The 14,070-nt window shown below is 49.4% G+C and overlaps 1 protein-coding gene across 1 annotated transcript; it reads right to left on the bottom strand.

Moving 5' to 3' along the window:
• Positions 1-71: 71 nt before the first annotated feature.
• GINS2 (GINS complex subunit 2) lies at positions 72-13,279 on the bottom strand. The gene is made up of 5 exons (XM_032156279.2): positions 13,077-13,279; positions 11,750-11,864; positions 5,367-5,466; positions 2,338-2,464; positions 72-2,133 (listed from the first exon to the last, which is right to left on the bottom strand). The coding sequence occupies exons 1-5, from the start codon at positions 13,164-13,166 to the stop codon at positions 2,008-2,010; spliced, it is 558 nt and encodes a 185-aa protein (XP_032012170.1). The 5' UTR covers positions 13,167-13,279; the 3' UTR covers positions 72-2,007.
• Positions 13,280-14,070: the final 791 nt, after the last annotated feature.

Raw genomic sequence — 14,070 nt, 5'->3', positions numbered from 1 at the left:
CATGATATAATAAAACAAGGCTAAACAAAGAAAAGCTCAATAACTATACGTCTCCGCAGATAAAACATGAAGACAGATGCAGCTGCCTCGACTGGCTCAGGCTCTAAGAGGAGGGCATTAGGACCCCTTGCCCTCCACAATAACAAGTGGTTTCATTCTAGAAGATCCCCAGATGAAAGCGGGAGGATTCCAAGGAAGGGTGAGATGAAAGAACAAGTCCTATGAGCTGAACCAACTCTCAACAGCACCTTAAATTATGGAGACATCTTTTCGTCCCAGTCTTCCAGGTCTGACCCTTCAGTGTCCAAATAACCACCAATACCTGCCTGGTGGGGACACACGGGCAGCAACATGGAGCGAGTGTGCAGCACGCTACACACTGGAGGGCAGACGCTGGGTGACTGATTGTCTTTAGGCTCAGCCTGTCACACATGTACATTCTCAGAGCTCCCCAGACAGCACCCCACTGCTTTTGGCCCACTGGTGTCCAGCCAAAAATAGGCTGGCCAGGCATGGTGGCTCATGCTTGCAATCCCAGTGCTTTGGGAGGCTGTGGTGGAAGGACTGTGTGAACCCAACAGTTCGAGGCTGCAGTGAGCTATAATCCACGCCACTCTACTGCAGCCTGGGTGACAGAACGAGACCCTGTCTAAAAACAAAGTTAAAAATTAAATTTTTTTGTTTCAGATGGAGTCTTGCTCTCGTTGCCCAGGCAGGAGTACATGGCACAATCTTGGCTCACTACAACCTCCGCGTCTCGGGTTCAAGTGATTCTCCTGCCTCAGCCTCCCGAGTAGCTGTGACTATAGGCGCGTGCCAACACACCCAGCAAGTTTTTTTTTTTTTTTTTTTTTTTGTATTTTTAATAGAGACGGGGTTTCACCATGTTAGCCAGGATAGTCTCAATCTCCTGACGTTGTGATCCACCTGCCTTGGCCTCCCAAACTGCTGGGATTACAGACATGAGTCAACATGCCCAGCCAAAAATTAAAGCTTTTTTTAAAGCTGGTTACAGAACCTTCTATCCATTGCATGATGCTAGACGATCATTTCACCTCCCAAGGTAATGTAATTTCTGTAAAGGACCTAACAATTCCAAAATGTAGTTCTCTACAAACAGTAGTTTTCTCTTAGGAAAAAAATAATTTCCCGTGAGCCCACTGTTACCTACAACAAAGAATCTTTCCCTAATTCCATCAAGAGCAGCATTAAAAGTCTGACTTTTCTCCTAGCATTGTCTTAAGTGTCACTCATGCTCAATACAATGCATTCCTTTTTTTCCTGACTCTCTTGATAAGCAACTCATTAAACCTGAGCTAGAAGTAGCCAAGAGAAGGAGACACCACAGGTGTTGGTCTGCAGTTTCCAGTTGACTGCTGTGTGCCTCAGTTTCATTTACTGACTCATCTCAGCCACAGGCGCAGTCCTTTTACTTGGTAGTTAGGCAGGACAAAAGCCTAAAGAGTTGAGTTGGGTCCATTTTTATTGTGGATCAGGGCTTAGAGGATCAGCATTGGTCAGCATTGCTAGCTGCACTGTCTGCCATCCTTCTCTGTGAGCCACCTCTGTGGGAGAGTCTAAATTCAGCCCAAGAAATCAGGATCAAGAAGGGGGAAAAAAACTGGACCACATGGCCACTCCTGCTATATCTACACCTACCAGTCACTGAACACTTGCCCAGGTGTGACAGTTTCCATGCAGGAGACCCAACTGGCTCTGCTACGGAGAATAACTTATTTGCCTAAAGCTTTTTTATTTCTCAAAAGGCTGGGAGGGGGGAAGGCTGGTTTCTAGAAACAGATGTGGAATTGAAGAATGTCCTAGGGCGCTAAGTTTTAAGGACTAATCACAAACTTGTTGTTTCTCCAACAATGTCCTGAATCCATTCCTTGCACCATCACCATTTTTCATGCATCAGAAGTGTTTCTAGAGCTCCAGAACCACGAGTACCTCATCACGTCCTGAGCACTCACATCCCCCAGCAAGCCGCCTGCACCAGGCCTTTCTCTAGAAGTCCTGAGACTGAGTACTCTCCAAAGGCTGGAGGTTCGTGCGGAGTTTGTACATGTGGTTGAGCGCTTCTGTAAGGAAAGTCCCGCTGGTGTTGATCTCCATCAAGGTCAAGTTATCCAGCTAAAACAAGAAAACAGACCGAGTTGGCCAAGGAGTTTTTGATTTTGAGAAAAAGGTAAACTCTACCGAATAAAAATAAGAAACCAATGAACTTCTTAAAAAGCACAGCGAGTAACGCCTGCCTGTAATAGCCTCAGCAGACAGGACGCCATGTGAAATTATGCGGCATCAAGGCCACCAGCACCCAGGCAAGGCGGCACCTACCTTGGCATGTGCCTCCTGCTGTCGCACAAAGCTGTCAGCAGACACTCGGAGTTTGGCTATACGAGTGTCCCACATATCCTTGACCAGGGTCCGGATTTCATCTGCCTTCGGGATGTTGTCTGAAGCACTAAAGGGGCAAGGGGTGAAAGTCAGTCAGGGAACACTCAATAAGCTGAGGCAATGCTGGATGGAGTGGCTCTTTTCAGGCAAAATACTCTGGCTATTCCAGACTCAGAAAGTCTGTTTTGCTTTGTTTTTAACTTTAGGATGTAAAGATTTGTAGCAGTTAAGCTTGGTGCGGCAGTGATCCACATGGAGTTTCTTTTGCTCACATTAACTATCCCATGGCAGGCTGCTGAACAGGACTGCTGTTTACCTAAGAAAATTAGTAGAGAATCAGCTCTAAGTCAGAACCCTCTGTCTCAGGATAACAGCGTTCCGTGCTGCATAACCTCCATCTAGAAGGCATCAGTTTCCAGGGCTGGCTCAAAGGTCGAGTTCTATTGCTCCTTAGTTACAGAGTGTTGAGCAGATCTCCCTATTCCCCAGCAGGCCTCACAGCCTAGAGAAGGAAAACGCCAGCTCCATGCCAGCTACTGGGCTCAGCACTTTACCTGGCATTTCTATCCTCACAAAAGCCCTGAAGGGAAGGGACTCTCCTGCTCTTCAGAGAAGACAAAAAGAAAAGACAAAAACAAGTTTCAAAAATCACAGAAGAAACTGCAAATTAGTATACAGTGAGCATACCTACACATAGCAAAATTCTGGCTAGAAGCTCAAAGTCAGCAAGGGATGCAGGAAGGCTTTCACAAAGTCGAGGCTCCCTTTGTGAAGTATTTTAAACTAACCTTTGAAGAAAAACTACAAGATAAAAGCAGAAGCAAATACTGTTCATCAGTAGGCATTACAGGTTATGCTAGACGTTCTCTCCATATGCTACAATTAACTCCTGATTAGTAAGTGGCAAACCACTGGTACAAAATTTATGTACTGAGTTTTATTTATAAACCCAAACATTTAGATCTTGTGCTCTGAACAGCAGGTTAAAGAACAAAGGACCCCAACTCCTCGTCAACTGAACTGCAGAACAAACATATAATTCATTCGGTTAAGAGACTTAATTTTAAAACAAGGTTTTTGATAAAAACTACATACATAATATATTGAACTTCAAAAACCAAAAATGAATAGGCCCCCTCACCTAGCTAACGCCAAATTCTTACCCAGCCTGCTTATAGATCCTCTCCCTTCCAGCTACCATCCCCATCACCACTGCAGTCTCTCTCAGGTCCCTCTGAGGCCACATGCCCCTCCCAGGGGCTGGTCACTGCAGCAGAACCTATGCCTCCACTGCCCTGCTCCCGCCAATGTACTACACATGCTCACATACCTCTGCCTGCCCGGCTACCCCAGGTCCTTCATACTCTGCCTGAGCACATCAGCTGCTCCTGCCTCACTGCCCTCTCCCTACCATCCACCTCCTACAAGTCTGCACTCCCAGCAAACCTCTGTGAGCCCTCTCTGGCACCACGTGGCCTTACTGTGCTCTGATAGACTGTCAAGAGCATTGGTCACACTGAAGATTCACTATGGGCTCCCAGGCCCACATCTCTCCCGCACCACACCAGGAACCAGGCCTATGGGACAAACGCCACTGCTGCTTCCCAGCTTTTTATGAAATTCGGGGGCTGACTGCAGCCTCATCTCAGCCTAAGCACAAGCCCATGTTGTGTCCTCAAGTTTTCCTTTAAATTCAGCAGTGCCATTCAGTGGGCCCCCAGCCTTTCCTGCTGCTCTGTACCATGCAGTAGTACTAGTGTCCCAAGTTTTTCTTCTAGTTCTGCTCTTCAACCCAGTTAAAGGATGCCCGGGGAGCTTCAGAAGCTTGAAATTGTACAAATGACATTCTAAGTATCTCCCAAGCAAAATTAACCACCCTTGTCTGCCTTCTTTACTAGTTTCACTTTCACTCAACAAACATGAGCCCCAGGCATCTCACTGGGGACATATGCATACGAGACCCAGCCCCTGCCCATTTAGAATGGGTACATGTGATGGCACAGCCAGACAAACAAGAAAATTACAACTGGCAAATGCCATAGCAACGTGTAGAGCTGCCAAGAGTACATGTGTGCTGAACCCAGAAGAGACATGTTATGCTAACCAGCAGAGGTGAGCAGGGGCAGGGAAAGGACAGACTTACAGGGCAGAGAACAGTATATACAAAGTCAGAACGCTTGAATAAGTGACAAGGGCCAGTGTGAGCCTGAGCCCTCCAGAAGCAGAGGAAAGAGCTGTAGAGAGGGTGAAAGAGGGAGGAGGAGCACGCACCAGGCTGTACACTGTTTGAACACCATGCTCAGGTAGACTAGAGGGAAGACTGAGGATTTTAAGCAAGGAGTCACATGGCAGTTCTGCCTTTCAAAGGCCACTCTGGCTGAGATGTGAAGAATGAATGGAAAGCTGATAGGAGCCAGTATGGATGAAGGCAAACGAGCTACAGGGTTACTACAGCATGATTTTACCAGGAAGTGGGCTTTCCTGTAACCCAAGGGCAGAGGCAAACATCAGCCCTCTGGCTTTTCCTGTGAAAGACACAAAAAAACTCAAATCCACCTACTCCAAGGAGAAAGAGGAGTAAAGCTGTGCTAAATAAAACACATACGTGGCAAAGAATGGCTACTGCCGATTCTGTGAGATGCTGGTGGCTCACACTGGGGTCCAATGTCGAGTGATGTGAGGCAGAACAAAAAGAGACAAGGGCTTTACCGGGAGGTGGAGAAAAGGAAAAATGAGAGCAGAGAAAGGGAAAGAACAGAGAGAAAGACACACAGAGACAAACAGAGTGCACCTGGCAGGTGTGTGTGTACACAGATGACCTCGTGGTCACTGACCTGAGAAACAGGGTGGCCAGTGCTGCCACTTACTGAGGCAATAAGCAGGGAAGCGGAGAGGAAGGACGAGGGTTAGGGGAAGGGCATGGCGAGTCCAATCTTGGGTGTGGCCTCTAAGAGGTAAGATCTACTTACTGATTTAACAAGAGCTTGGTAAGTTCCATGTAGTAAGGGCTGGGCATTGGGGTAAAAGTTTCTTCCTTTCGTTCATGATCCCTCATCTTCTCCAACTTTTCTGAAATTTAGAAGTTAATACATTTTACCATCATTATAACCAAGATACTTATTAAAACTTCCAAATTTACCAAGTGTCTATATTATCTGGCAAATACATTATCAAGTAGCAAATACATGAAAAAACATTTTGGGATAACATTTGTATCATTAACTAGATGATTTGAGGCCTCCTCCTTGAAACTTTCCCTCCAAAAGAAAGGTAAATTTTTGTCGCTGCTTTGGCCTGCAGAACATATTCCTAAAAAGAATGTTAGAGTCAAAAGTTTGATATTGGTTGTGTTTTGTTTTTGTTTTTTTCTTTTTTAGGGAAACAGCAAAGTACTTTACCTTTACCGCCTTTTTTTGAGAGGGTCTCTCTCTCCTGCCCAGGCTGGAGTGCAGTGGCACCATCACAGCTCACTGCAGCTTCAACCTCCTGGGCTCAAGCAGTCCTCCCGCCTCAGCCTCCCAAGGAGTAGCCGAGATCACAGGCACATGCCACCATTTATTTTTTGTAGAGACAAGGTCTCACTATGTTGCCCAGGCTGGTCTCAAACTCCTGTGCTCAGGTGGTCGTCCTGCCTCAGCTTCTCGAAGTGCTGGGATTATAGGAGTGAGTCACCATACCTGGTCAGTATTTTACCTTTGATGCAATAAGTGAACAAAGTAGTCAGTGACTTAAATTTATTTATACTAAGCCTTATTCAGAAGGGAGCAAGAACAACTTACAAAACTAGAGCCACCCTAGCCTGGGCGTGATACAATATCCTAGGGGGGCTAAGCCACCCCAGCCTGGGTGTGATACAATATCCTAGGGAGGTTAAGCCACCCTAGCTGGGAGGAAGCATGGTATCCTAGAGGGATGAAAGCCCAGCATCCAGAATCAAACAGCTGTGTCCAATTCCACCAGCATCAGCACTGTTCTCACACATGCTCCAGCTCCCTCAGCCCTCCCCCTCTGCAGAGAAACCTGTCCTGGGTGCGGACTGTGGAATATAGCTAAGGGACAAGCACGGAGCACAGCTACATTGCAGGGTCCCATTGCAAAGGGCCAAATACCCATCCCCAGGGCCCTTGGTGCCGTCCTGCGATCCTGGCCCAATTCCTTGGTCTACTCACCCTCTCTTCACTGCCACCAGCACTGCCTCAACCCACCACCCACCTCTCACCTGACACCCAGCTGAGTGTGACCCACACGCCATCCCATCCCCCACACTCCCTGCGTAACTCCTACCCACTCGAGGACCAGCCTTCCAGGTGTCCTGGACCCTCCTCTCACCTGCACAGGAAGGCACTCCAGTAGCTCTCATGCTCTTGAATGATCACTGTCCCCTCCCTGCTTGATCCTCCCAAACACACTAATAGATACAGCCTTAAAAAGAAGGCCCTCCCTAGATACCCCTCTAAGCTTGCTTCTGAACTCACTAGGCTCCCCTTTTTATCTCTTCGCAATTCCTCCTGACCTCTCGACACTGGGACACAGAGCTCAGCTCCCAACCCCTTTCTCCACTACCTAAACTCATATCCACACCACCTCGTCCAAATGCCACCCCCACATGCTCAGAAAGACCTCCAAATTTACACCCCCATCAGCCCCTGAGCCCTAACTCCTGACTCAATAACCTCATTGCTGCTGTAACTTCCCCCTGGATATCCAGAAAGCACAACAGTTCAAACCCCAACTCCTGATACCCACTGCAGCCCACAGCCTGCTCCTGCAGCCTCCCACCTCAGGAGACAGCAACTCCCTCTCCTTCTGGGCCTCCAGCCAAGAGCCTGGCTGTCAGCTTTCACTCTTCTCACACCCCATGGCCAGTCCTTCAGCCAATCCTGCTGCTGCTTCCTTCAAAACACACCTAGACGCCCACATCTCCCACCTCCATCAGCTAAAGGCCACTCTCAGTGCTTGCCTGGATTCATTCCCTGCTCCTATCACACCGACCTTCTCTACACAGCAGAGTGATCCTTTCATTAACATCTGAATCAGCTTATGAAACACATCCGGTCCAACTTTCTAGCAAATAAAAAAGACACAATCAAAATTTTTGGCCAGGACATGGAACAATGGGAACTCCTATTTCTTGTAGGATAAAGGCTCAGCTGCTTTGAAGGACCAGGTGGCCGTTTCTTAAAAGTTAAGCAATATCCCTAAGATCCAGCAAGTCCATCATTCTAGGTATTTATTTATCCAAGGGGAAAAAAAACATATCCATGAAAAGACTTGGACAAGAATATTCACAAAAGCCTTATTAAGAATAGCCAAAAATGAGCCAGGCACAGTGGCTCACACCTGTAATCCCAGCACTTTGGGAAACCGAGGTGGGAGCCCAGGAGTTCAAAACCAGTCTGAGCAACAAAGTGAGACCCTGTCTCTATAAAAATTAGCTGAATGTGATGGTATACACCTGTATTCCCAGCTACTCAAGAAGCAGAAGTGGGAAGATCGCTTGAGCCTGGGAGGTGGAGGCTGCAGTGAGCCATGATCACGCCACTGCACTCCAGCCTGGACATCAGAGCAAGACTCTGTCTCAAAAGCCAAAAATGAGCTGGGCACATTGGTGCACACCTGTAGTCCCAGCTACTAGGCAGGCTGAGATGGGAGGATCAGTTGAGCCCAGGAGTTGGAGGCTGCAATGCACTATGATCACACCTATGAATAACCACTGCAATCCAGCCTGGGCAACAGAGAAATCTCTGTCTCTAAATTTTTTTTAAAAGCCAGAAATGGGAATCCCAAATATCTACCAACAGAAGAATCGGTGAACAAATATGTAGTATGGAGAGTACCCAGCAATGGAAGAACATAACGAGGTGGTGTGGTTATGAGGTTAGGTAGTGGAGAAAGGGCTTGGGAGCTGAGCTCTGTGTCCCAGTATCAAGAACGTAAACAGGTGAATCTCAAAAACAGTGTTGGATAAGAGAAGTCAGAAACAAAAAATGACATACTAGATTATTCCATTTACATCAAGTCCCAGAACAGGCATAACTTTTTTTTTTTTTTTTCCCCTGAGACGGAGTCTCACTGTGTCTCCCAGGCTGGAGTGCAGTGGCGTGATCTCAGCTCACTGCAACTTCCGCCTCCCAGGTTCAAGCAATTCTCCCTGCCTCAGCCTCCCAAGTAGCTGGGATTACAAGCGCCTGCCACCACGATCAGCTAATTTTTTTATTTTTTTAGTAGAGACCAGGTTTCACCTTGTTGGCCAGGCTGGTCTTGAAATCCTGACCTCAGGTGATCCACCCATCTCGGCCTCCCAAAGTGCTGGGATTACAGGAATGAGCCACCACGCCCGGCCCAGAAAAGGCAGAACTTATCTGTGGTGCAGAAGTCAGGAGGCAGCAGGCTGTTGGGTAGGGTCTATAGACTGGTTAAGGTGCCTCACTGTTCCCACAGTACAGCTCCAGCCCAGGTAAAAAGCACAAGGGGAACTCTACACACCGTCTGACTCTAGCCTGCGATAAAACAGGCCCTTGCCGTGTATCACTTCGGGTCTAGATGGGATAAAATTGCCAGAGACTGATTTTAAACAAGGGGCCTGGTGAGGATGCTGTACTAATGGAGCCAGGCCTGCTGGGTCTCTCCACTACAAAAGCCTTCCGGCCAGGGGAGCAAACCACATCTGTAATCCCAGAACTGTGACAGGATCACTGGAGCCCAGGAGTTGGAGACCAGCCTGGGCAACATAGCAACACCCCCATCTCCACTAAAAAAAAAAAAAAAAAAAAAATGAAAAAATTAGTCAGGCATGGTGGTGCACACCTGTACTCCCAGCTACTCAGGAAGCTGAAGCAGGAGGATGACTTGAGGCTGGGAAGTCAAGGCTGTAGTGAGCTATGATTGCACCACTACAGCCCAGCCTGGGTGACAGAGCAAGACCCTTTCTCAAAAAAAAAAAAAAAGCCTCTCAAAGCAGAGGAACTGGGGTTTCCCATCATGTTTCAGGACTACCCGAGTCACTTGCCACTTTAGGACAGGGAGCAAGGGGAAGACACCAAGCAGTCTGTCTTAAACGGACCTCAGAGTGGCTGGCTGAATGAGTTCTTGCTTCTGGGAGGTAGGTGCCCCCAATAATTCCCAGTAAGGAGGGGGCAGTCAAAATCACTCACGGCTGAGACCCCATCTCCACAAAAAGAAAAAAAACATCACTCAGGGTCTTTTCAAATTCTACATGTATGACCATACCCCTCTCCCACACACACAAGAAAAAAACTAAGATTTCTTTTTCTTTAATCGGCTACTCATATCTCCAAGAGAGGAAAAAGATTGCAAAGGCTCAGAATAAAGGCTGTCTGCATCTCTGGTGCGTTGTTTCGGTTTTTTTTCTAGCAGCTTTATTGAAGCATAATTAATATATCATACAATTCAGCCATTTAAAGCATACAAGTTTTGAGGCGGGCGGATCACGAGGTTAGGAGATTGAGACCATCCTGGCTAACACGATGAAACCCTGTCTCTACTAAAAATACAAAAAGAAAATTAGCTGGGTGTGGTGGGGGGTGCGTGTACTCCCAGCTACTTGGGAGGCTGAGGCAGGAAAATCACGTGAACCCAGGAGGTGGAGCTTGCAGTGAGCCGAGATCGCGCCACTGCACTCTAGCCTGGACAACAGACGGAGACTCCATCTCAAAAAAAAAAAAAAAAAAGTATACAAGCTTTAGTAGCACTTGTGGGCTATTAAAACAAAGCATACAAGTCAATGGTGTTTAGTTTATTCAGACTTGGGCAACCATTACCTCAATCAATCCTAATTTTCATCATGTCAAAAAGAAACTCTACAATCCCTCCATCACCCAAAGCAAGACCCCCGTACTTAGGCAACTACTAGTCTACATTGTCTCTATTGATTTGCTTATTCTGGACAGTTGATAGAAATGGAATGATACAGTGTGAGGTCTTTTGTGCCTGGTTTCTTTCATTCAGCAAGATGTTTAAGGCCGGGCGTGGTGACTCAAGCCTGTAATCCCAGCACTTTGCGAGGCCGAGGCGGGCGGATCACGAGGTCAAGAAATCAAGACCACCCTGGCTAACACGGTGAAACCCCTTCTCTACTAAAAATATAAAATATTAGCCGGGCATGGTGGCAGGCGCCTTTAGTCCCAGCTACTCCGGAGGCTGAGGCGGGAGAATGGCGTGAACCCGGGAGGCGGAGCTTGCAGTGAGCCGTGATCGCGCCACTGCACTCCAGCCTGGGGGACAGAGCAAGACTCCGTCTCAAAAAAATAAAATAAAATAAAATAATAATAAAAAAAAGATGTTTAAGATGTTTCAGCTTCATCCACACAGTAGCATTTATCAGAACTGCATTCCTTTTTATAGCTGAATAATATTCAACCGTATTGTGATATATTATTTTCATGGATTCTCTATAACTGCTTCTCAACATGCTAATCTATACTTATTTTTAAAATTTTAAAACTAATGCTTATTTAAGGTCATATATTTATTTTACATACTTATTTTTTTTTTTTGAGACGGAGTCTTGCTCTGTCTCCCAGGCTGGAGTGCAGTGGCGCGATCTCGGCTCACTGCAAGCTCCGCCTCCCGGGTTCACACCATTCTCCCGCCTCAGCCTCCGGAGTAGCTGGGACTAAAGGCGCCTGCCACCATGCCCGGCTAATATTTTATATTTTTAGTAGAGAAGGGGTTTCACCGTGTTAGCCAGGATGGTCCTGATCTCCTGACCTCATGATCCACCCACCTCGACCTCCCAAAGTGCTGGGATTACAGGCCTGAGCCACCACGCCTGGCCCATATATTCATTTTAAAGCAAATTGAAATATCTTACATTAAAATATAGGCTGGGCACAGTGGCTCACGCCTGTAATCCCAGCAGATCGGCCAGATTCCTTGACCCCAGAAATTTGAGACCAGCCTGGGCAACATGGCAAGACCCCATCTCCACAAAAACGCAAAAATTAGCAGCGTATGGTGGCAAACGCCAGTGGTCCCAGCTACTTGGGAAGCTGAGGCGGGAGGATCACTTGAACCCAGGAGGTGAAGGCTACAGTGAGCCGAGATTGCACCACTGCTCCCCAGCCTGGGTGATGGGAGTCAGACCCGTCTCAAAAAATAAACTACTATTTTCACACACACCAAAACGTAACATGACATTAGTAACAGTGGTTAGCAGACTCTGCTGAGAGGTGAATCTGGAAGTATTCCTTTCAGCTGATGAGTGGATAATGGAACAGAGAGAGCACCAACCTAGTCAAGAAGGAGGCCCCATGCCTCCACCCCGTGGGACAGGGCGTCACCCCAAGCCCAGCCCGACCCACGCGTCAACCAGTCTCCACCACATCCTTACCTACGTCCATCCACTCTGGAGGGAGCAGGCGACATTTCTGTCTTTGTTTCAGGTTAATCGCCAGCCACAGGGGCACTTCCACTGGTAAACCAGGGTTAAAAGGCCCCAGGTCCCCCTGCGAAAAGTAAAACAATTCCCCCGTAAGATTAAAAAAGAACAAAAAAAGCATTACTGTGCGTCACTGCTATCAAATAAGAGGCAAGGCATTGCCGAGGCTGAAGCCCAAATGCAAATAATAAAAACCTGTTACCAGCCTCAGAACAAAGCACCTCCTAAGTGGCTCCGAGACACCTGCGAGCGTGGGGCGCAGTCCTTCTGGCCTTTCTGCGGACGGGATGCAAGTCCCCGCTGAGTTGGTGGGGGGCGCTCCCTCTCCCGCCTGCACCCTCCAACTCCAGAACAGGTTTCACACACCCAGTGGTGGGGTCCTGGGGTGCGGGGAGGTGGGTCTGGGCAGGTACAGAGCCTGCCCTCCTTCTCCAGGACTCCCAGCGCCGAGGCGCCTCCCTTATACTTAAAACGCAAAGCCGGGCGGGCGCTGTGACTCACAATCCAGCTACTCGGGAGGCTGAGGCAGGACAATCACCTGAACGCGGGAGGCGGAGGCTGCAGTGAGCCGAGATCGCGCCACTGCACTCCAGCCTGGGCGACAGAGCGAAACTCCATCTCAAAAATAAAGACAAAAACAAACAGAGGCAAAGCCGACTCTTGCCCATAATCCCAGGACTTTGGGAGGCCGAGGTGGGAGAATCGCCTGGGGGAGCCCAGGAGTTCGAGGCCAGCCCCATCTCTACCAGATACATAAGCCGGGTGCAGTGGCTCCCGCCTGTCATCCCAACACTTTGGGAGGCCAAGGCGGGTGGCTCATGAGGTCAGGAGTTCGAGACCAGCCTGGCCAACATGGTGAAATCCCGTCTCTACCAAAAATACAAAAATGAACTGGGCGTGCTGGCATGCACCTGTAACCCCGGCTACTCGGGAGGCTGAGGTAGGAGAATCGCTTGAATCCGAGAGGCGGAGGCTGCAGTGAGTCGAAATGGCACCAGTGCACTCCAGCCTGGGCGACAGAGTGAGACTCTGTCTCAAAAACCAAAAAAACAAACCAAAAAAACCCTGTAAACCCGGGCGTTCAGGGCACTGGCAAAGAGGGCAGCCTCGCTTTCCTCATCCGAGAAGCGGGAACGGCGGTGAGCGAGTCAAGCACCGAGGGGTGGCCTCCGCAAATGCGGGAGCAGGGCGAGCCCGCGACCCCGGCTCTGAAGGCCACGCGGGAGCCCCGGACGCGCCCAGCCCCGCCTCCCCTCCCCACGGTGAGTCCGGGCCTCACCCCGATGAGGTAGATCTTGTCCAGACTGAAGTTGGGGATAATGGTAACCAGCTCCTTCTCCGCAAGAAACTCGACCTGGGCCGCGTCCATGGCGGCGCGAGCGGCAGACCAGAGCCTCACGGCCTCCTCCGGCCCCTCAGCGTCCGGCAGGAGACGCCGCGGCCGCCGTTTTCCCGCCACGGCGGGAGCCCGCCCCGGCCGGAAGACGGCTTACGCCAGCCTATACGAACGCGGTAGATAGCCTATAGGCGCTGTCTGCGGGCGGCGGGGGCGGACACCGCGGTCGCAAAGAGCCCGCGGATTGGCAAGGCCGAGGGAGGCTGAGCGCCGGCCCCGCCCCGGCCCGCGAACAGGCCCCGCCCCCACCCCGGCCCCTCCCCGCCCGTGGGCGTGCACCTGGCGCTGTCAGGATCTCCCGCGGCGGGCGCCAGCTTTGGTGTCCCTTCACCTGCCCCGGGCGCCCGCCGGAAACAGCCCTAGTCAAGAGCCGGGGGTGGGGTTCCGGACCGCTTCTACTCTGGCGTTCCGCATGGGGCCAAGAGTAAACGCATTTATTTTGTTTTAATTTTTAAACAACTTTTCGTGGATTTGGGAGCTCGCTATGTTGCCCAGGCTGGTCTTGAACTTCTGGCCTCCAGCGATCCTCCCACCTCGACCTCCCAAAGTGCTGGGATTACAGGTGTGAGCCATCGTGCCAAGCCAAGAGTACATGTATTTATTGCCCCAAACTCAGCACTGGCCCGGGACTAGGTATCACCCGGGCTGACAGATAGAGGGATGAGGGAAGACCTTGTTTCCATTAATTTCACAATCTTCTGCCCTCTCTGCACCCATTGTTTAAAACATCTATAAAAATGCAGATTCCTCCATCCCACCCCACAGCTTCCAATTCGGACACTTCAGAGCAGGGGCTTAGAATTTGCACTTCGGCAGGAGCCCCAGATGAGACAGAAGCGGCAGGTTTGCACCACCTGAGCAAATACTCACCTGCTCG

Source organism: Hylobates moloch, unplaced genomic scaffold, assembly GCF_009828535.3.
Source record: "Hylobates moloch isolate HMO894 unplaced genomic scaffold, HMol_V3 SCAFFOLD_6, whole genome shotgun sequence".
Taxonomy (NCBI): Eukaryota; Metazoa; Chordata; class Mammalia; order Primates; family Hylobatidae; genus Hylobates; species Hylobates moloch.
The sequence above is the reverse complement of the archived record's forward strand: the minus strand, read 5'-3'. Positions and strand labels throughout refer to the sequence as shown.

Excerpts from the sequence above, each read along its gene's own strand:
- GINS2 (XM_032156279.2), bottom strand. The coding sequence starts at position 13,166 with ATGGACGCGGCCCAGGTCGAGTTTCTTGCGGAGAAGGAGCTGGTTACC. Across the intron at positions 11,865-13,076 it reads ACAAGATCTACCTCATCGGG|GGGGACCTGGGGCCTTTTAA; the intron begins GTGAGGCCCGGA and ends TACTTTTCGCAG. Across the intron at positions 2,465-5,366 it reads ACCAAGCTCTTGTTAAATCA|TGCTTCAGACAACATCCCGA; the intron begins GTAAGTAGATCT and ends TTGCCCCTTTAG.